Below are 21,921 nucleotides of genomic sequence, written 5' to 3'. Positions count from 1 at the left end.
CACGAGACCTCAGTTGATCTGTAACATTTTTATCTATCCAACAATCAAGAAAAGTAAGCTTATACACCAGAAACACTGATCAGATTTAAGAATGGAGGATGCTGTGCACAGATTTTTAAAGCGCTCTGAGGCAAATTTGTGTTTTGGGGCGATATGAATAAAAGTTCAATGTGATACTGCAGGTTTAACTTAATCTCTCTCAACAGTGATTGTAGATTTGCTGTCAGCTTCTAATTTATATGAAATTACATGGGCTACACCAAATGATAAATCGTCACATTGTGGGGACAAACATTTCTTCACCCTCCCTTTAATGTCCCCGCAAGGTTACCATTTTTGTTTTATAAGCCTTGGTTTTGGTTGGGGTTGGAGGACATCTCACAGGAATGAATGCACAGCACGTCTGTGACAAAAATAAAATTCAAAAGACTGAACGAGTCAGTTACGCCGGTCACTCTGTGATGCTGTAGCTTGAGCTAAATGTTAAAGTGAAACAGCAGCGCAAGAGCAGCCAGATTCTGTATCGTGCAATATTTCTGAGTGAAGCAGGACAGGAGACCAAGACAAAAAACGTTGAAAGGATTTTGACATTGATAAGTGGGCGTGTCATACCCCGGTGTACCATGGGGTATGCTGTTGTTAGCTAGCTACCTAATGAATCTTAGCTCTGGACAGCTAAAAGTTGAAGAATGATTGATGAGTGGATGTCATGATATTTCAGTCAGGAGAGACTAAGAGTAAAAGAAAATGGTTTATTGACACGTGCATGAGATATGAAACATGAAAAGTCTTTGGTGGTTAGACCCCATCGAGGTGAAACAATATGCATGTATATAAATGGGGGTGATGAAGCTGTAGTGAAGAGAACCCCCCACGGTCTAGACACTGGTGGTGGTGGTGAAGAGGTGCAAAGCAGAGACTGGTGAGGTGAAGTGGCTTCTGCTGCCTGGACCTGAAGACTGGAGGAGAGCATTGGGGAGGATCGAGGTGAACATCTTCTGAATGCTTGGGTCCAATGACTGGAGGAGAAAGGGGTGGAGGAGGGTCGCGCCACTGACTGAATGACAACTGATGGAGCAAAGAGAGAGGGGATTTAAAGTTCGGCTGCAGCAAATTGACTGGCTACCGCGACCGTGGCAAAATCTGATTGGATAGTAAAGAGGAAGGTGAACGCCCACAAACAGCTGATTAGAGGGAATAGGAGGAGAGAGGCGGAGTAAAGGAAAGTTGTGAATGAAGGCAGCGTAACAGAAGGTCTTCCTGATTTAACTTACGCTGAGCTTCATCATTGGATGAAACTGGCTTGTTCAATCGTATCTGAACATATGTCATAATTGAGTTTTTGACATATGTTGTTTAATATGTGCACATTAATGTCAGCATGCTAACATGCTCACAATGACAAAACTACCAGGCTGATGTTTAGCTGAAGATTTACCATTTTAGTGTTAGCATGGTAATATTTGCCAATTAGCACTAAACACAAAGTGTACTTAAGGCTGGAGATACTGTACTGTACACTGCTTGTTACTACAGGTTTGCATATACATCAGTACACATTATGGCTTCTTCATGTATCCTGCGTCCATTTGGAGTGATGGTTGTGCACATCCTCAAAAATTAATGCTACACGCACACAAATATGTGATTAAAGCTTAAGGCTGAGGGGTATGTCATTAGTTTTAGAGATACTATATTTAGTCATAAAGCAAATTATTGGATGAATTAAAATTTGTCCCGATGGCGGCGCAATACGAAAGGTTAAAGGATCATCAAAGTTATTAAAATTGTTCCTGAGGGGGACATTAATATATATATCAAATCCACAACATCTATACCAACAGTTGTTGGTGGTTCAGACATTTCACAGTAAAACACAAATATTAACCTCATGGTGGCACCAGAAAAAGGTGAGCAAAATCATGGGGTTACATCATCTGGGAACCATGAGTGTTTTTATAGTTTTATGTCTTCCTATCTATTATATGTCGAGATAATTTTTTGCAAAATTGAAACCCTTGACCTGCCGGTGGCTTTGCTGGTGAAGTCAAAGACAAAGAAGTGGGCTTCATCCTCCTGTGCAAAGTTTCATGACAGGAGGTGAAATATTTCAGTGTAGACCAATGTGGTGGCACAAGCTACCAACAGACAGACATCCCCAGACAAATTACATAAAAAGTTATGTAATATGTGAACAAGCTAGCTGCTGTTAACTTTTCCTGTGCTGCAACTAATCCATTTTAACGCCACATCCTGGACTTGGCGCCACCTAAGATGTTAACATGTTGACGTGAACTTTTTCTATAGCTACAACTTTATTGTGACTTCTTTTGGCCTAAGCGCCACTGTGTACTCAAAATCTGATATTGTGACAGCCCTAATTTGTGCCGGCTGAGTGCTACATGAGCAGTGACTGTGAAACAAAGCAAACAAAATCTTGGCACGAAATTGAAAACACACGCAGAAGCCCTCACAATGTGCGCACTGCCACACACGTACAGTACGTTACCATAAATGGTAAATGTGTATGCTCGGATACACACAAAATAAACGCACATCTTGAAAAACAGAGACACACACACACACACACTCGCGCACAAACACACACACACACTCGTGCAGGGTGCTGCTGTTGCTTCCAGATAAGTCTCTCTCCATAGACCAGTGTCTTTGTACATCAGGGGGAGCGGAGGGTGAAAGGAACCGAGAGGAATGAACTCATGTCGTTAATTTGTTTCAACTCTAAAGACACTGTGCACGCCAACTCCAAATCTTCCCTAAACATTCCCACTTCTCCTCAGTTGTGTACCTTTTCCTGCTCCCCACAACCCTTTCCAGCTTTGCTCCACTTGATTATTTGTCTTTCTTCTTTTATTCCCCTCCTCCCTCTCGGTCCCGTCTCTCCGTCTTGCTCCTTGTTAGCGAGCATTGTGCTAAAAGGTGATATTAGTGCCTTTAGCGCTGTGCCAGGAATACTAACTCACAGCTCCCTGGCATTTCAACAGCCTCTGTGCTACCTGGGTTTGTACAGCCAGATTACTTAGGATTACATTTACACACACACACACACACTCACACCCACACACACACAATGAGAGGCACACATGCAAAGACAGACTTTTCCCCCTCACAGAAGCGCACTCACCCTTACTCAAATTGGCAGTTGTTCTTGGCTCACCCCTCAGCTGAACCACTATGTTCTCCAGCAGTCTTTTACCAGTGTAATTACAGTTTTGGTTCAGGAATGAATCATTGATGTGGTTTAATGGTGTGGGTTGCATGTTTGGGGGCAAATAGGAAATTTGCTGTCTGCCTCAAAGAGACACAAAATCTGAAAGGGGGAGGGAGGAAAAGATCAGAGGAAAAAGGAGATGAAGGTGAAGGCAGGACGAAATGGGTGGAGCTGGACGGATAAATGAAAATGAAACAGATGAAAGGGGGATGTGGGAACATTAAATGTTACTCAGTATTATGTATCACTTTACTTGAAGGGACACAAAAACGACAAGTAATCGTAAGGCAGTGAGAGACTACTCAGAAACTACTCAGTGTTATGTATCACTTTACTTCAGGGACACAAAAATAGTAAGTAATCATAAGGTATTACGTATCATTTTACTGGAGGGGTTTGCCCAGTGTCAGCTGGGATAGGCTCCAGCCCCCCGCGACCCTTCGTGAATAAGCGGTTACAGAAAAGGGATGGATGGATTTTACTGGAGGGGACACAAAATAACAGTAATTATAAGGTAATGAGTGACTACTTATTAACTACTCAGTATTATGTATCATTTTACCTGAAGGAACACAAAATGATAAGTAATCACAAGGCAATGAGTGATTACTCAGTAACTACTCAGTATTATGTATCACTTTACTAGAGGGGACACAAAAAAAAGTAAGTAATCATGAGGTAATGATTGATTACTAAGTAACTAATCAGTATTATGTTTCATTTTACTGCAGGGAGCAGAAAGAGTAAGTAATCATAAGTTAATGAGGAACTACTCAGTAACTATTCAGTGTTATATATATTATATGTCAGGAGGCACAAAAAGAGTAATCATGAGGTAATGAGGGACTATTTAGTAACTACTCACTGTTATGTATCATTTTACTTTAGGGGGCACGAAAAAGAAAGTAATCATAAAATATTAAGGGACTACTGAGTAACAACCCAGTATTATCCATCACTTTACTGTAGGGGGACAGAGAAAGAGTAAGTAATGTTTAAGCAATTAGTAACTAATGGGTCCAGGTTGGAAAAGATCAGAGGAACATGAAGGTGAAGGCTGGATGAAAATGAGCGGAAGGAAAAGGAAACAGACGAGGAAGGGACGCATTTAAAATGCAAGGACGGAGGGCACGAAGAAGGTGGCGCGGAGAAAACAGAGGGCAGGAGGTGATGAGTGGACAGGAGGGGGGATCTGACACAGTGAAAGAGATACACAGCCCCTGCTAACAAAGATGAAGGGCTACTTTAATTGGGTTTCTGATGCCTGCTTAATCCTATTCTCCATATTAATCCCTTACAATGTACATAATCAAAACAAATACGCCCATGGGGGAGAAGCTGTTAATAGGAAACAGCAATACAGATAAAGTGTATATAGGGACACCTGTATACAACCTTCAGGGACAAACTAAGGACATGTCCCTGTCATCGCTCTCCCTGGGCGCCAACAGTGGTTCGCAACCACACTTGAGACCCTTAATAAGCATCCTCCTCCTGGAATGTATTGTGCAGCTGAAATGTAATTGGGCAATCATTCTATTCTTGAATACAGCTTGATATCCATGCAAGAGAGCAACAAGTGGGAGCAAGTCACCTTGTCTAAAAATAAAATTACATCTCAGTGCAACTTTTTTTTTTTTTTTTTGCTGTTTTCTGTTTATGCCTACTGCTGAGAAATATCTATTCCCAGTGCTCCCAATGCTTCATGCAGCCACTTACCCGCCTCTAGAGTTGTGTCTATACCTAACAATGCATATAATTCATTTCACAGTCGATATTTTTCGCTCTTGTGGTGGATTTCATTTGGAAGGCTTAATCTATACTGAAAGCTTTACTCTTTGGAGTGATTTTATTGATGTTTTTAGAGTGGTGTGCACGTTTTTTTTTCTGGCAAAGCAAGATACCACCCTTAAGAAAATGATGTATTTACTGAAATAAATACGAGGTGGTGCGTGCGATTTTAGTATTTACAGTGTCATAACCATATCCCGCGTACCAGTGGTGTATTTTATTCACCCACTCTCCATCGATAGGCTGCATAATATGATGCTTAGCTACTGTGTCAAACATGTCCCCTTGGCAAGCATCTGTCAGGTCAGGAACAGCAACTTCTAGAAAGCCACTTGTTGCATGGCAATTACGTTCTGTCATCAGTGCTGGTGCTGTGAACTAAAGTTAGACGTTTTGGTGGACAACTTGACAGTTTAATGCGGATGTGAGATGGAAACGCCACCAAAACACTGTATGACCGAGGAGAAAAGGAGGTTTAAGGAAAAATAGATCAACTCCTGCCTTGCTGGACCTCGGGGGGACAGATAACTGCAGACAGGTGCGGTGCTCAAGGATTTTAACGCTAACAACCATCATGAGAACAATCGCAAATCCCCCTGACAAGTTCACAGGCTTTCCTGCCACTCAATACTCAGAACTTGATGCATACACCAATCCTTCCCATTAACTTCTGAGGAAAGCACATCTACAGTAAGATGGCCTTTGTTGTCATTGCGACAAAAATAAACAAGTGGGTGGGCATATAATAAGTAATCTTATAGTATGGAAGTCATATGACACAAGGCATGTGATGTTAGGTAGGTTTTCCTCTGAGAAAACAAGATAGTAGCATTATCACAGTTTGAGTGTTTCTGGTCCTTTCATAGATGATATTTTGATTTATTTACCATAGGTACCATAGTATTTATGTCTTTTATTTATTCGACAGATCAGCAATAATCAGACATATAAAGATAAGGGTGTAGGATGTCCCAGTAGGCATTTTACCCCGAGTCACTAGGGACATCCTGTTGGAGTTGTGATTTTTTAAATTCACATTTTGTATCATATTTTTCCCAAAACCGATGAATGGTTCCTCTCATGAATCTTCTAGGTGGATTAAAATGTTTTACGGAGTTTGTCAAAACACACATGATTAAAAAACAAGTATGAAAAACTAGATCAGGTTCCCTCAACATCAGTTTAAAGATTCCCAAAACAGAAACAAGTAAGACGAAGCATTTACAAATGGCCGCCCTATACGGAGGTAACACTTTAGCTTGCTGGTGTTTACTCAGTTACATGTAGGCTGGTATCATTTCGCATCTTACCCAATGTTTTGACATTTTCCATGGTACTATCACGTGTGTTACTGCTCTGAAAGATCTTGTAATGCTGTTGTGCTCTCTCTTTGTCAAACGCATGTGACACCAAATATGAACATAACTTTATAAAACTCTTCTGTTAGCATTTGGTTATTTTGTTACTTTCTGTTTTTTGAGAATTAAATTTCACATCTTGATTATAGAAATTTATATCTGGTGCAGTCAGACACTTGTACATTTGCTGTAAGGCACCTTGTGATGAACCAGACTTGACCCAATAATCATCACATTTTATGACACATAAACAGAGAGAAACACATTCTGAAACGCTTAGTTTGTACTGAATCCTGCCCAGCTTCAACAGGTACCTGAGGGAGAGCGTGTGAAGCTCCATGCAACTTTAATGCTGCTGGTTTCTGCAGCAGAACAAAGCCCACAGTGTTGGGTTTCATCTTTTTCCCTATATGGAGCAAGTAGAGCATGAGAAGAAGGAGGACAGGTAAGAAAACACTTTTTTTTGCCCAGCTGTATCAGATTTGTCAGTAAAGTGCACTGATATCACACCAGGTCACCCAGCAGGCTGTGAAATGACTTGTTGATCCCCGGGAATGTGTGTATGTGTGTGAGAGGGAGTGATACCTCTATCTGCGGGTACGTCTGGGAAACCTTTTCATGTCAGACCCTCGCACTGAAATGGCCCTGCAGCATCACCCCATGCCAAAGCCGCAGAGAGTGAGGAGGAGGCAGAAAAACAGAAGGAGACGAGACATTTTGAAGCATCAGAGGTGTCTCACACACAAAGAATTATCAGAAAAAAAGAGAGGGTGCAGGGCCCAAGAACCACACACCGCTGCCCAAATTTCACTTGGTTGACATAGAGATTTACTGAATGTTCTGCTCTAACGATGACAAATTAGATCAGGGGAAAGAGAAGTGGGTGCAGAATGGATGAAGGGAGGACTGAGTGCTGTCCCTTGCATGAAGCCAAATTAGCATGCACAGTAGATCTCTTTTATGGCATTGGCGCTGTCCGTGGTGCTGAAAAGATGTGGTTACACAACGGATAATGTTCTACTTGGACGGCGGGGAGGAAATGGGAATAAATCTCAGAGGAAAATTGAGATTTCAGCAAGCTATTAGCTTTGTGTTGGCCAAAACCTGGCAGGGACATTGCGGTCAGAGCTGCAAAGGTGCTAAAAAGTGGACTGTTACCATAATTTATAGCAGGATTCATTTTCAGAAAAACCTCAAACTCTGTCGTTTAATAAAAATCTTACAGCAGTTTAATACTTGCTATGCTCTGAATGAGTGTTTTCAGTAGAGCGGCAACAATTAGTTTATTAATCAATTAGTTGATCAAGAGAAAATGAGTTTTTTTTAGTGATTGTCCTTTATAGTTGTTTTTTCTGCTTGAAATGTAAATGTAAAAGATGTAAAATGAAAAAAAAAATGCTTGTCCAGGTTTAATGTCCCTGCAGCCTGCAGGTAACAGGCTATTAGCTTCGTGTTTGTCAGCCTGGCAGGGACATCGTGGTCAAGGCTGTAAAGGTGCTAAAAAGTGGAGTGTTACCTCACAAAACAGATGACCACTATTTATAACAGGATTCAGTTTCAGAAAAGCATCGAAGTCTTTGATTGCCCAAGAAAATGAGTTGACAGTAATCGATTAAACACATCTTTTCACATCAACCTCATTTAATCTGCCTTAAACACTGAACTGTGGTTAGTTAATGCCACAAAACTCCACAATTCAACTTGACTTCTGATTTTAAGTCGACTGTTGACTCTTGGTTTTATGCCCTGAAAACTGTCATTTACATTTTCAAATTCTTCTTTAAAAAGATATCTATTCTGTATCAGAAGTTTTAAAGTCCCCCCAAACAATCAGAGATTAATCCATCAGTTGAATATTTCTTTTAATGTGAAAACATTGCAAAAACAACTCCTGTACACTGTCTAACATGCAGTATAACATTGTCTGCAACGTTTGCAACTTGCCTGATGATGGTATAGTACTGACACGTTGCAAATAAATCTTATATTATAAGTTAGACAGTGTGCTGGAGTCCTTTTCCAAACTTTTTGGTGTACTGGCCCCTCTCCTACACACCTGTTTTATCAAATAGAGGTGCAAAGCGTTCTTTTGTTCTAAAAAACACTAACATTTCTTTAAAAAAAGGGAACATTTATAATTGTTCACAGATTTTTGCTGTTATTTTACTGTAGACAATTGAATCTATTTTGTCTATTTTGGAATTTTATTGACATTTTCATGTAGGCCTATTTTGGAAATACAGGAAATATCTGTAAAATAAAATGAATAAAATTACAGATTTGTTTTTTTGCAGTGTAGGTAAGTGAGTTTGCCTTAATTGCAGAAAAGAAAGAGTCAACTGTGGTCAAAAATGGTCAATGGGATTTCTATATTGGATTCTCAATCTTATTACAAGATTCATAAAACAATCACACGGAAAACGTCTTTGATTGCTTTTACTTTCAGTCCTGAATGAAAACATTAGGTGTGAATTCTCTCTGGGACCCGAAGAAGCGGAAGGAAATGTTACCCGACGAGTTTTCATTAAAATTCAACAAGAGGCAGCCTCCGTGAGAGGTTAGATTATTGGCCGGCAGGCGCATGGACACACACACACACACACACACTGAGACACACACACACACGCACACACACACACTTCACAGCTGGTGTGCCTTCCTCCAGCAGAGACTGACAGAAGCGGGGCGACCGCTCTAAGCTGTGAGCGCTCATCTCTCCTCTCCTCCACCGGCGCGTCTTTTACTGTTGACAGAAAAAACTTTGAAGAGGTGAGAGGCGAGACGTCAAAACGCCGACAAATCACCGTCGACAGCAGCGCGTCAACAAAGAAGAAAAAAGGGGGGAAAAAGAAAAAGAAGCATCAAGTCCGAGAAACAGCGGTGGAGCCGGGAGAAAGAGGGAGCTATGCCATCTCCCGTTGAGCTGAGCCCAGTCCTCCTCTGTTGTGTGTCGGAGCTGCAGCATGCTGTCTCTCGCTGGACTCTGGACCTACTGCCTCGCCCCCGGGAGACCTCATCTCCTCTTCCTCTCCGCCCGACCGCTCCTGCTGCTCCTTTTATTAACCGTGTTCTGCTCCCCGGAGCCCTGCTTCCCGCACCCGCAGCCCTGCCACATCCTCGCCCGGATAGGACACACCGTGCGCCTCGGCGCGCTGCTGCCCACCCGCCAGCCGGCACGGATACAAAACGCGCTCAACCGCGCCCTGGCTAGCCTCCGGCACCAGAGCGGTGGGGCAGACTCCTCCACCACCACCACCACCTCCCAGACACCTCCGCTGCTGCCCTACAACCTGAGCCTGGAGGTGGTGGCTCGATCGCCCGCGGGAGGGGACCCGGAGTCGCTGTCCCGCAGCGCCTGCCAGGACCTGGTGGTCAGGGGGGTGTCCGCCGTGCTCGCCTTCCCCCGCTCCAGGGAGGAGCTCATCCAGGTGGAGTTCCTATCATCTTTCCTGGAACTCCCCTTCATCTCCATCCTGGAGGACACAGAACCTCTAGTGACTAAGGTAAGGGTGGTGTGTGTGTGTTTATGCGTCTGTGTCCCTGTATGCACCTGTAGCAGTCATCTTTAAAGGTGGCATGTGCAGGATTTGTCACTTGCCGTTAGTTGAGATCGTTCAGGAAACGTTTTGGGTTGCTAAAGCGTCCCAAATACAAATAATGGAGAAAATAAAAGCCAGAGGGCAGTGTCTCTGCAGATATAGCCACCACACAGTTCTACTGGGTCTTATGAGATGATTCAAATTGATTATTTTTATAAGTCTACATATTTTCTCAGGAAATGTTTACATTTAGAGTATTTTCATCCCTTTGCTGTCAGACATCCTTTTCTGACAGAAAACCAGTCAACCAAACTCCATAGGCAAAATCTGCAATTTTACCTTGCAGAACACAGGAGTTGCTGGTCCACTGCTGCCTTGATCAGATATTTAGTTTGCGTTATTGTGTGACTTTGTTGAATATGAACTATCATTTTAAAACACCAAAGTCACACAAAAATACAAACAAACCCACAGATCAAGGCAGTGGGTGGCCTGTGTTTTGCGATAAAATTACTGATTTCATCAATGGAGTTTGGTTGATTTGGAGAGCACGATATACATTGTTTTTGTTGGGAAAACTTTGCCTTTAAAGGACCACAAAAACATCAAACACTGAAGGTATTTCATTGTTTTTACACTTTCCGCACCTTGCACTTCAATACACAGCAGCCTGTGGCCGCACATATTTTCATTTGGACCTCTATCAGAGAGTTGACTCTTACGGATGAACCGTTGACTGACCCATTAGCCTGTGGCAAGGATTTTGATGTCTGAGCTGGAGCAAAAAAAAACTCCTCTCACCTGCCAGTTTTAAGCCTGTCTAAAGGCAAAAGGAATAGTGTAAGGAAAGGTAATTCTAACTGGGATAATGAGAGCAATTATTCTTAAAACCAAATCTGGAGAATAATGCTATTAGGAGAAGCAGAAATAGCAAAAAAAAATATTACACGGATAATTGGAATTGTAGATTAAAAGACCATTTAGGTTCTCAGATTCTTAAATGTTTTCTTCCAGCAGAGTCTGCTGTTCAGATTGATCTCCGCTGAGCTTTTGCTGGTGAACCTGCAGGCCCTTCACATGCATGTTTAATATGTGGTAGCTCTGCCTTGGTATCGGACTGAAACCTCCAGCCCTCCAGCTGCAGAGGTTTAAAGTGAAATGCTGCTTTTTTTTTTTTCTCTTTAAGCTCTCTTCTGGTGTGTGTTAACAGAGTCAGAGTGTGTGTGTGCGCATGCGTGCGTGTGGCTGAATGGGTGCGTGTGCATGTATGATTGAAGACAGCTGTGTTTGGCACCTTTCAGAGTGAATCATTCAAACAGTTGAGATACTGATAGAGGGATGCTGTGGAGAGCCGTGCTGTCTGCAGGTTGAGCTATTTGTGTGTGTGCGATCAAAAATGTGTGGTTATTTCTGTGCGTGTTGCTCCAATTTGCAGGTAGGCAATCAACGTGTGTGTGTGTGCGAGTGTGTGTCATGTTAGTATTCCCAGCAGCAGTCGAGCTGCTTGCCAGTCAGTCAATCCAGCTCCAGTCATATCCGCCTCTATCCAGCGGAGCAGCCAACTGCATCTCCGTCACACACACATTTACACACAGAAAGGGCACATAAAGAGGACTTTCAACTTTCACACAGGTTCACACACACTCACACACAGGCTGAACTCAGAGGCGGCGTTAGGCAGAGATGGAGGGAGGAGTGTTGGAGGGAGAGATCTATAGTTTAAGTCTGAAATCTTTGTCCTGTCGCGTCTCTTTGTCAACAATGGATTGCTTATTCGATTTCAATAAAGCTTGCATGAATGAGAAGTCGCACCACTTGACGGATGTGTCGGCAACGCGAGGAGATAAGCAGGGGAGAGCAGGGAGGAAAGACGAGGGGAGGAAGAGGAGAAGAAGAAGGGGGTGGGCCGGGGAAGGGAAGAAGGAGAGGGGGTTTTTTTGAGCTGTGGGAGGCCTTTCAGTTCCACAGAACTGTGCCAAGCAGTCAGTGGGCAAAAAGAGAAGCAACGATCACTCCTTTTCCTCTCAGCTTTTCAGTATTTTTAGCAGTAATGTCAAGCAGCATTTTCACATAAACGGATGCCTGTTTTCTATTAAATCCGTGGAATCATCTTCCTCTCAGTGTCAGGCTGGTCTTTCTGGGTTCACAGAAGGTGTTGTTGTGTTCGAGATACCTGGCAGCAGCAACATCTGTTTGTTTGTAAGCAGCAGAAGGAAAAAAAAAACAGGCCGGCTACAGTGAGGAGTAATATCTAACAGATAGATAAAAGCCGAGGGACAGTGGGAGCTCAGATTTAATCAACTGAAATGTATGGTTAAAGATGTGACAGTGTAGTGAGTGCAGTGTGTGACCAAGAAGGAGTGACCTTTAGAAGAATGAAGTGCAGTGACTTCAGCCATTTGGAACCAAAAATATGATGAAATATAACAAAAATAATAAGAAACTTGCATAGAACCTTGCATAATATGAAATATAAAGAATGCTACCTCCCGTAACAGTGAACCAGGGCAGCAACAAACAATTATTTTCATAGGCGATTAATTATTATTGATTATTTTATGGATTAATAGATTAGTTGTTTGGTCTGTGAAATCAGAAAATGGTTAAAACGATGTTGATGTCTTTAAACAACAACGAGAAGCTGCAATCAGAGAATTTTCACTTTTTTCTTAAAAAATGACTCAAACTTATCAATTGATTATCAAAATAGTAGGCAATTAGTTTGATAACCGATTCATAAGTTATTAATAAATGCAACTATGTTGCTGCTTAGGTGAACAGCATCGTGCTGAAACAATTACTCAGTGAATGACTCAATCATTTAACAGAAAATTAATTGCTAAACATTTTAAGATTATTTATTGAGCAAAAGTGACAAACGGCCTCGCGACAAACAATTATTTTAATTTTCATCATCAATCATTTAGTCTCATCACAATTCTCCAAGGCCAGAATTGATGTCCTCAAATTGCTTCTTTGGTCCAACCAACAATAAAAAATCTGAAGACTCATTTACTATCACATATCACACAGAAAAGCAGAAAATCATTACATTTAAAGCCATCGTATGCAATATTTTCCTTAAAGAAAACAATCTATGCATTAATGTCGACATACTCCTCTAAATAAGCACTTATAACCCACTAGAAGTGTGTGGTGGTGGCTGTATCTGCATCATCATCATCATCATCATCTTCATCATCATCATCGTCATCATCATCAAACCATCTGCCATCCGGGGTGCTCATGGGCCTTAGCCAGTTTTGACAGCGGTGTGTAGCCGTCAGCCAATACAGCACACGTTTTGAGTTCGGAACTCTATGAAAACATTACAGCTGAATCTATGAATCGATTATTAATCAACTATTAAAGCAATTGCCAAATATTTTAGCTATCAGTTAATCAGTTTGAGTAATTTCTTGAAGAAAAAAATGTCAGTATTCTCTGATTTTAGCTTCCCAAATGTGAATATTCTTTGTATTTATTTACTCCTTTATGACAGTGACTCTCTACTCTATGACTCTATGAATTACTATCTTTGAGTACAAGAGGACCTTTGGCTTTGGGAAAAGGTGAACAACAATTTTTTTTTTTACCATTTTCTGACATTTTATTAACCAAACACGTAATCGATTAATTGAGAAAATAATCGATAATGAAAATAATCCTTAGTTTCAGCCCTAAAAAATCATAGCGACCAATGGTTACATCACATTTTCCGTCTCTTTCCTCTCTCTGCTCTCTGTCTGTGAGAGCTGCAGACAGAGTTTTACACACAGACACACACAGGCAGAGCAGACTGAGGATTGACTGAGCTGGGCAGGAGAGGCCAAATTTGAATGTTCTAGCTTTAATGAGCTTGAACCAGGAAATGTTTTACATTTTTTGCTTGAAAACTGTCTGAAATCAGTTAGTTATCAATGATAAAAGAGTTGGCAAATAATTTTCTTTTAATAAACTGATTAATCAATTGACTAATGGTTGCAATTCTAGTGGAAACCTTTGTCTTTTCATTTCATCATATTTAAGGATTTGCTGCTTTTCTCTATTTTCTTATCATTGAAAGATTAATTTCTTTTTTTGATTTGAAGCAATTTGAAGACATTTTCTTGGGAAGACATTTTACACAGTCAACAACTGATCAGTATATCATTAAAAAACAGACAATTGCTTCATAAAAAATGATAAAATTGGTTAGCGGTAGCAGGGTGATTTTCAGTGCATGGCCAGTGATTGCTTGTAATGGCCTCTCTTTCTCAAACACACCAGAGTGCACCTCTACAGGTAGGAATGTGAGAAATAAGATAAAAGAAGGCATGTTTAGGAGGTGGGCCAGGTTCTTAAATACACATAGAGGGCAGTGACGAGTGAACCGGGTCAACAGAGAGGCAAATTGTTACCCTGTGCAAACAGGGAATCATACAATGGTTTCTCTTCTGATAGCAAAATACACAAACAGAAGATATAATTCTAATTAAAAATGCTATTTACATTTTAGTATCAGTGGGGGAGGGAGGAGGACTCCTGAGACGGGGGGAAGGAGGGCTGGAGAAATGCAGACACAAAACAAACGCCTCTGCCAAAAAATTTGCCGGATCCGTCACAGATTGATCCAAAAAAGAGGAGGGTTTTATTTGTCTGCTTTTGGAAGGAGAGTCCTCTCCCCTGAGTTTGTGAAATTGTGGAGAATTTTCTGCAGGGTATTGGGAATTGAGCCCATGTTTTTCTGGTGAACAGATCCCGTCCCTGGACATCACAGAGAGACACAAACACACACACACACACATACAGAGAGAGAAAGAGAGACACTTGCAGATGCAGGAGGAGACACTTGTTATGCTTCCTCCCAACTGTCAAGTAGAATTTACACAAATTTTATAACACTAAAAAAAATAAAAGGTGACTGAATGATTATGTCCCCATTACAGGCTAAATAGACCTCTTCAAGGTCGAAGAACATGTCCAAGAGAAAAAAACAAAGAGTCTTTGAAGAATTAATTAGTATTGGCATGGTATTATTTTTCTTCTATTGTCAGATAATTTAATATTTAATCTGAAGATAAAAACAAAGAAACAGCTCAGCACAGTCACAGTGGGGGCGTCGTACAGCATGTGTGATAATCGTAGGAGGTTGTGATGATGGATATTTTCCAGACTACCTCTCGGTCAGTTGGGGACTGAGGTTGTCTGAGGGGCAGGGGTGAAAAAAAAAATAATGAAAGCTCAAGCTGTCCGTGGCAGGACACCAACGCACCAAAAGTCATGATGGACTTTATCATGTTTTGTCCAGTGGAATGGCACCCTAGAGGTCACTTTATCATGTTGTCTTGGACAAATGGGTCATGTTTTCTCCACGGCAAGGGCAGCCTAGAGGGGACTTTATCACGTTTTGTCCTCTGGAAGGACACCTTAGAGGACATTTCATTGTGTTTTTCATCACTTAAAGGGCACTCTAGAGTGCACATAATCATTTTTATGTCCGTTGGAAGGGCAATCTAGTGGGTACTTCACATTTTTTCCACTGCAAGACCACCCTAGGAGGCATTTTATCACATTTTCTCCATTGCAAGGGCACTCCAGAGGGCACTTTATCATGTTTTACCTATCTTACTTTTGCTGCATTTCTTCAAACATGAGGTAAATTTCTCCCATTAATTCTGTGCTGCAACGCTGGGAAAATTTCAGCACCAGTGAAGACACAAAAGGACACAGACAGAGGGACAGAAAAGGCACAGAGAGACGGAGGTCTGTTGTCCGTCTGCGTTCTCCTCTCCTCTCTGCTTAGTCAGACAGAGCTGTGGGACTTGGTGATGCGTCTCTCTGCAAAGGAAGTGCTTATTCCTCCCAACCTACTTAAGCTAATTAGAACCACTGTGTGACCCCTAACTGTAAATCTCTGCCGTCCATCTATGGCAGGGAGGATGAGGGGAGGAGAGAGGAAGAGGGGACGGAGGGAGGAACGGAAAGAAAAAGGAAATGGGCTTCTAATTCCCATCAGGGCCATAATGGGCATTTGGGCAGGTGATTCGTCCATCGTGGAATTAGAGTAAGACATGAAATTGAGAATATTTGATGTTTAAGTGAAGAAATATAAAAAATAACCTTAATTAACCCAAAAAATGAATGAGATGAGCTGGGTTATAGAATTGGTATTCTGCCAGTATGATAGGGTGTGTTGGTAATAGTAACATAGTCATTATTGGATGAAATAATTTGGTTGCACAATTGCCTACAGATTTAATTGAAAAAGAACATCTCTGCAATCTCAGTCCATTTAATACAGCCGGCCTTTTTAAAGCGCGGTCTTACCAAACAAGTCTAGATTTACTGATAATATCACAGGAATTATTTTGTGGATCATGATTTCTATTCCAGAAATGTATTAGCAGGGAGAGCTGAAGGAAATGGTTTTGCTGATTCCTGAATGTGATTAGGTGAGAGGGGTGGTATGGTGTGAATTCATTATTTGTCATACTTCACAGTGGAAGCTGTGTTCCTGCAGCTCAGTTACTGTCACTTTAGCCCCAGCTGCATTTAATATTATTGAAATACACCCTGAAATTCTTCCATAAAGCACAACGTACAGGACTATATTTCACAGAGTCTAATTCTGAATTTATATTTTCTTTCTCTTTGTGGCTCAGTCTGCTCAATTATTTCCACATTAAAAAGTTTTATTATAATAATCCCTACAAAGGAGAAAAGCATTTTGTTCATATTTCACAGAGTCTAGTTTCCAAGTTTCTACTTATTTTCTTATCAAGAGGCTGTCTTACACAAACCTCCTAACTTGCACACCATTTCTTAACTGTTTGGTAACCATGATAATTAGGGTTAGGACCTGGAAAAAAGCTATTACAGATGAACAGCTGCTATGTCAGTGTTCTTATCTTAACTTAAGATAGTCAATGTGTGTTACACAAGTATCCAAACTTCCCAAAAACTTTAGGATAACTATTAAGCTTACCTAACTCTCACTTTTCCACCTCTAACAGCAGCTAACTTACTTACTAGCTAACTGTAGTGTTCACTAACAGTGGTGTTAGCTAACTTCTTTAATATGCATTGCTGCTCTTTGATTGCTTTTATACAATGGATGACAGATAAAATGGAGACTGTGTCTGCTATCTCAGCCCACACTCATTCTTTTATCTCCCAAGTTAGCATTGCTGTGAATTTCCCAAAAAGAACATCTCCGATTTTCTCTATAGATATTGTCTGACTCACCAGATGTAGAACTGCGGCTATAAGCCACAGTCTGTTTCAGGGGGAAACAACAACAACCTATGAGCTACCAGCCTACATGCTGAAAATGGCAAGCTACCACCTGCTCACATTACAAAGGTAAAAAAAAAACCTAGCAGCTATTAATGTGATTTAGCTTGGCCTGATGATTATTTCTGTTGTTGATGAATGTCAGTTATCCATCCATCTTCAACTGCTTATCTGAAATCGGGTTGCGGGGGTAACAGTTCCAGCAGGGGACCCCAGACGTCCCTTTCCCCGGCCCCCAGATCCCGAGGCGTTCCCAGGCCAGGGTGGAGATATAATCCTTCCACCTAGTCCTCGGCCTGCCCTGTAGCCTCCTCCCAGCTGGAGGTACCTGGAAGACCTCCCTAGGGAGGCGACCAGGTGGCATTTTTACGAGATGCCTGAACCACCTCAACTGGCTCCTTTCTAAGCAAAGGAGCAGCTGCTCAGCTCAGAGTTCCTCACAGATGACTGAGCTTCTCATCCTATTCCTAAGGAAGTTGCCAGCCACCCTCCTGGAAAATCCATTTCCGCTGCTTGTATCTGCAATCTTGTTCTTTCGGTCATGACCCACCCTTCATGATCATCGGTGAGAGTAGGAATGAAGACAGACCAGTAGATTGAAAGCCTCCTGGCTCTTTTTGTCACAACAGTGCAATAATACAGAATACCACTCCCACTGCTCCAATTCTCCGGCCCATCTCACACTCCATTGTCCCTTCACTCGAAAACAAGACCCCAAGATACTAGAACTCCTTCATTTGGGGTAAGAGCTCATTCCCTGTCAGTTATTTTCTCGATTAATCAATTTGGTACTTGGTCCATGTCCAGTGTTAGAAAATGATTCTTTCTTCTTTGTCCAAATCCCAAAAATATTCACTTTACCATCATAGAAGACCAAAGAAACAGAAAATATTTGCAAGTCAGAAGCTGAAAAAATCTAAACAGTTGGTAAGTAATTTAATAGTTGACAACAAATCAGTTATTCGATTAATCATTGCAGCTCCGGATTTAGCCATTTTAATGCCAGGGCTCACCTTTGCAGATGCAAATGTCACCAAAACAAGACTCCCCCGATGCTGTTTTGCAGGGGCGCCATTACTGCATCCTGGGCTTCACGCCACCCAAGACAATTGGTTGAAAGAATTACAAGCCAGGCAGAGCTGTTTTTTCCTCTACAGCAGAATGATTATGTGTGGAGCGCTGTGGAGAGGTAAAGCTGTTACCAAAACCTGTAACTCATCTGTCTTGAAGTTAAATGCCCATCATTGTTTTAGCTTTTTCTTTTCTTTTTGATGTTTCAGTATATTTGAAGAAAAAAAAAAAAACAACGCTTACAAAGTTGTTTAACTGTCGAGATGAGAAATGCAGTGTCAGTTGCTGCGTAACAGCCTTAAAACTTGATAAGTGATGATGGATTGAGTATTTAGGATTTCCTAACCTGAGCTAAAGCAGGATGAAAGAAGATAAGATAGGATTCTTAAAGTTAGTAGGCCTATAGGATTTGCTTCTTTAATACCAAATCAGGAAAAATCTGATCTTAGACTCTTTCTTTCTTAACTTAAGTCTTAAGATACAAAGTTTCTGTAATACAGCCCCAGACCTTGATCATTTGTGTGCACATTATTGCACGAAGGCTTATTGCACTTGTTTCTGTGCTATACTACACTCCTGTCCCTCTGAATCATGGCATTAGCTGAATGTCTAAACTGCAGATGTTGATGTTATTGTCATTATCCCTTTCCGTAAAACATAATCACTACAATGCACACTCAAATGGCAGTCATATGATGCATTATTCATGAAGTTTTTATTGTTTATAATTTGGAATAACCTTTATCGTTCTGGTGGGGAACTACTTTCCCCTCTGCAATCTATCCATCCTGCATTCTTTCATTAAGTCACTTCTTTTTTTTAATGACATACCTCATTCTGCTTAGTAAAATGAAGATTAGTACAGTAAAAAACCCAATTTGCGACTTTGAATGAAATTACATTTTAATCCAGGGACCCTGCTGAATAAGACGCATTGTGGCTCTGAGCTAGCCCCGCTCTCAGAGGACACACACATTCACGCACACACAGACATGCACACACACATCCATTCATGCACATATGCAAAGAGGCACATGCACACACCCCACACAAATGTACACCTGCATATATGCGATTCACGCGTCCACACTCACACATTCAGTGTCTGTTCTGTGCTCACTAAAGGTTATTAAGCCTAATGAGGCTTTGCAAGGCCATGCTGCCTTTAGTGTTTTCTTTGCGATGATGAGGGGATTTGTGCCCCGACCACAGTGGAATAAACGACTGGAAAGAGAGGGACAAAACTTGTGCTGAGCCAGAGCCTCAGGCAAACTGACAGTTTGAGACAAGCAGGCCACTTAATGCAAACAGCTCAAAGCTTTTTCTTTATTAGTGTTATGATGACAGTTCAGCGCAGTCTTGACTGAGCCAGATTAATTGAGCAGAGCAGAAACAGCGGAGTATGTATTACCAAAAGGACTGTGGGCCTGTTTGAGCTGCTCAGTGTGGCATTTGAGTTAGGGTTGTAATGTTTTGCTTGTGTTTGGCTCCTGTTTTTGCCTCTGGTGAAACAAATGTTTCCAGTAACTCCACACCAGTACCATATTTCTCTACAGACCTGAATAAATAAGCAGACTCGTGATGGATGGAGACAGAATGGAAAAGATAGGCTGCATATGGGAGACTGGGAGATGTGGTTGTAGAGAATTAACTGACAGATTGGGGGAGGAAAGTAGGGATCAAGGAATGAGGGATCAAGGAGGAAAGAAGGAATCAGTGGGTAAAGGAGAAGAGGAAATAGCGAAGGAGAGAGTTGAAATGAAGTTTCAAGGAAAGACAGGAAGAGTTCTGTTGTGGAATGAGGGAAGGATGGATAGAGAAAGAAATCAAATACAGTACAGAATGATGGAGGGGTGGGACGAGGAAGACGGAAAACTAAGGGAGTGGGAAGAAGACATAGGGAAGAAGAAATCAAGGACAAAACAGAGGAATTGGGTGGTAACCAACAAGAAAAGGAGAGGTCAAGAAAGAAAGACTGGAATCCAGCAGAAGTGACAGAGTGAAAGACTGATCAAGGAAGAAAGAGGGATCCAGTAGTGCTGCATTATAGGGAGGCAGGGCTAAAAGAAAAATGGTGGAAAGACTGGGAATGTGAAAAAGAATCAGGTGATTAGTTAGTAGTGAAGGAGGGCACAAGAAAGAAGGAAACAAATTAGCTATGGAACAGAGGAAAGAAAGACTTACATGATGAATTAGGTAGAGAATGAGTGACGCAGTGATCAAATAAGAAATCAGGTGGGGAACAAGGGAATAAGGGATCAAGACAGAAACAAGAAATCAGCTGGTAAGGTACGCTGAAAGGTAGGATCAAGGGAAAAAAGGAAGGAATTTGATTGTTGGGAATGACACATCAAGGACAGACAGGAAAAAATCAGTTGCAGAGTCGGGAGCAAAGGAGGGATAGAGAAAGAAACGGGGAATTATATACAGCAGTAGGAGCAGTACGAAGGAGGGATTTGGAAAGCCAGTAGTGTAGGACCCCTGTTAACAAAGGATCCTTTCCTGGAGAACGAGTGAAGGAAGAATGAAGGAGGAAATTAAGGAATTATGTAATATGAAACAAGGGAAAGAGGGATCCAGAAAGAAACAGAGGAATCCAGTAGTGGTACGACGCAATCATGGACAAAACAGAGGACTTGGGTGGTAGAAACTATAGGAAGGAAGGGATCGAGGAAGAAAGGGAGGAAGATGGAGCAGGTCTTGAATGTGAGAAACAGCTGATCAGATAGTAGGGAAAGAGGGCCCAAGGATGAGCGATGGAGCGATCAAGTTAGAAATTAGACAAGAAACAAGGGAATGAAGGCTCAATGAAGGAAGACAGAATCAGTTGGTAGGGAATAATGAAAGGAGGAATCGAGGAAAAATATCAAGAAGAATACTGTAGTTAGGAATGAGGTATCAAGGAAAGATGGGAAGTTGCAAAAGTGGGACCAAGAGATGGAGAAATAAAGGGAGGGAGCAAAGAATGGGAAAAGGAAGAAAGAGGGAAATAAGGGAAGGGGAAGAGGGAAGGATTCCATTAGAAAGAAGAAGGAATCAAGGACAAAACAGAGGAATTGGGTGGTAAAAAACAAGGTAAGGAATCACGAAAGAAAGGAGGAAGGTGGAGAAGGTCAGGAATCTAAAAGAGAAATAGGAGATAAGATAGTGGGGAAGGAGGCAATCTTGGAACGGGCGATGTTTTGGGGCTTTCGGCATGATGAGTGGATATCCAAATAACGCAGTTTCCACCAGTGTATCGCAAGCTCGGCTGCCCGCCAGGCCTGAGTCGACCAGCAGGCAGGCCTAAGCATCTGAGATTTAAACTAAAACATGCTGTACAAGTAGCAAACTCCTCGAAGGAAAAATTCATTAACTCCCCACCCGTTAGGCCTGACAACATGTCTGTTGGAAGAAGACTTCCTCTTCCGTGTGTTGGTCATACTTTACAGTCCGATTAGCAATTTAAGATGTGAGAATGGAGCTGGGAGCTAATTTCTATAAACAGATATCTGTATATGAATGCATATACTTTTTTAAAAAGCTAAATTGTTGTCAGACAATAGCTGATGGGCTCCTAGATTGCATTTTGTCCAATTAGTTCCGCCTCTTTTGCTCTTTACACGGACTGTTTATCTGCAGGCAATCAAGGCCTGCTGAAACGTGATTGGTCGGT

The 21,921-nt window shown here is 41.6% G+C and overlaps 1 protein-coding gene across 1 annotated transcript in view; it reads left to right on the top strand.

Annotated features, from left to right (window-relative positions):
• The first annotated feature begins 8,865 nt into the window (after positions 1-8,865).
• The window catches only part of grin3ba (glutamate receptor, ionotropic, N-methyl-D-aspartate 3Ba), a 112,256-nt gene continuing 99,200 nt past the window's right edge, over positions 8,866-21,921 (top strand). Inside the window, exon 1 of the mRNA XM_084742786.1 lies at positions 8,866-9,884. Coding sequence (XP_084598912.1) covers positions 9,345-9,884 — 540 coding nt within the window. The 5' untranslated portion in view covers positions 8,866-9,344. The remainder of the gene's footprint in view (positions 9,885-21,921) is intronic.

The sequence above is a fragment of the Lutjanus erythropterus genome, chromosome 18 (genome assembly GCF_056507025.1).
Source record: "Lutjanus erythropterus isolate fLutEry1 chromosome 18, fLutEry1.hap2, whole genome shotgun sequence".
In the NCBI taxonomy this organism is placed as follows: Eukaryota; Metazoa; Chordata; class Actinopteri; order Lutjaniformes; family Lutjanidae; genus Lutjanus; species Lutjanus erythropterus.
Note: the sequence above shows the minus strand (reverse complement) of the source record. Positions and strands in the feature narration are given on the sequence as shown.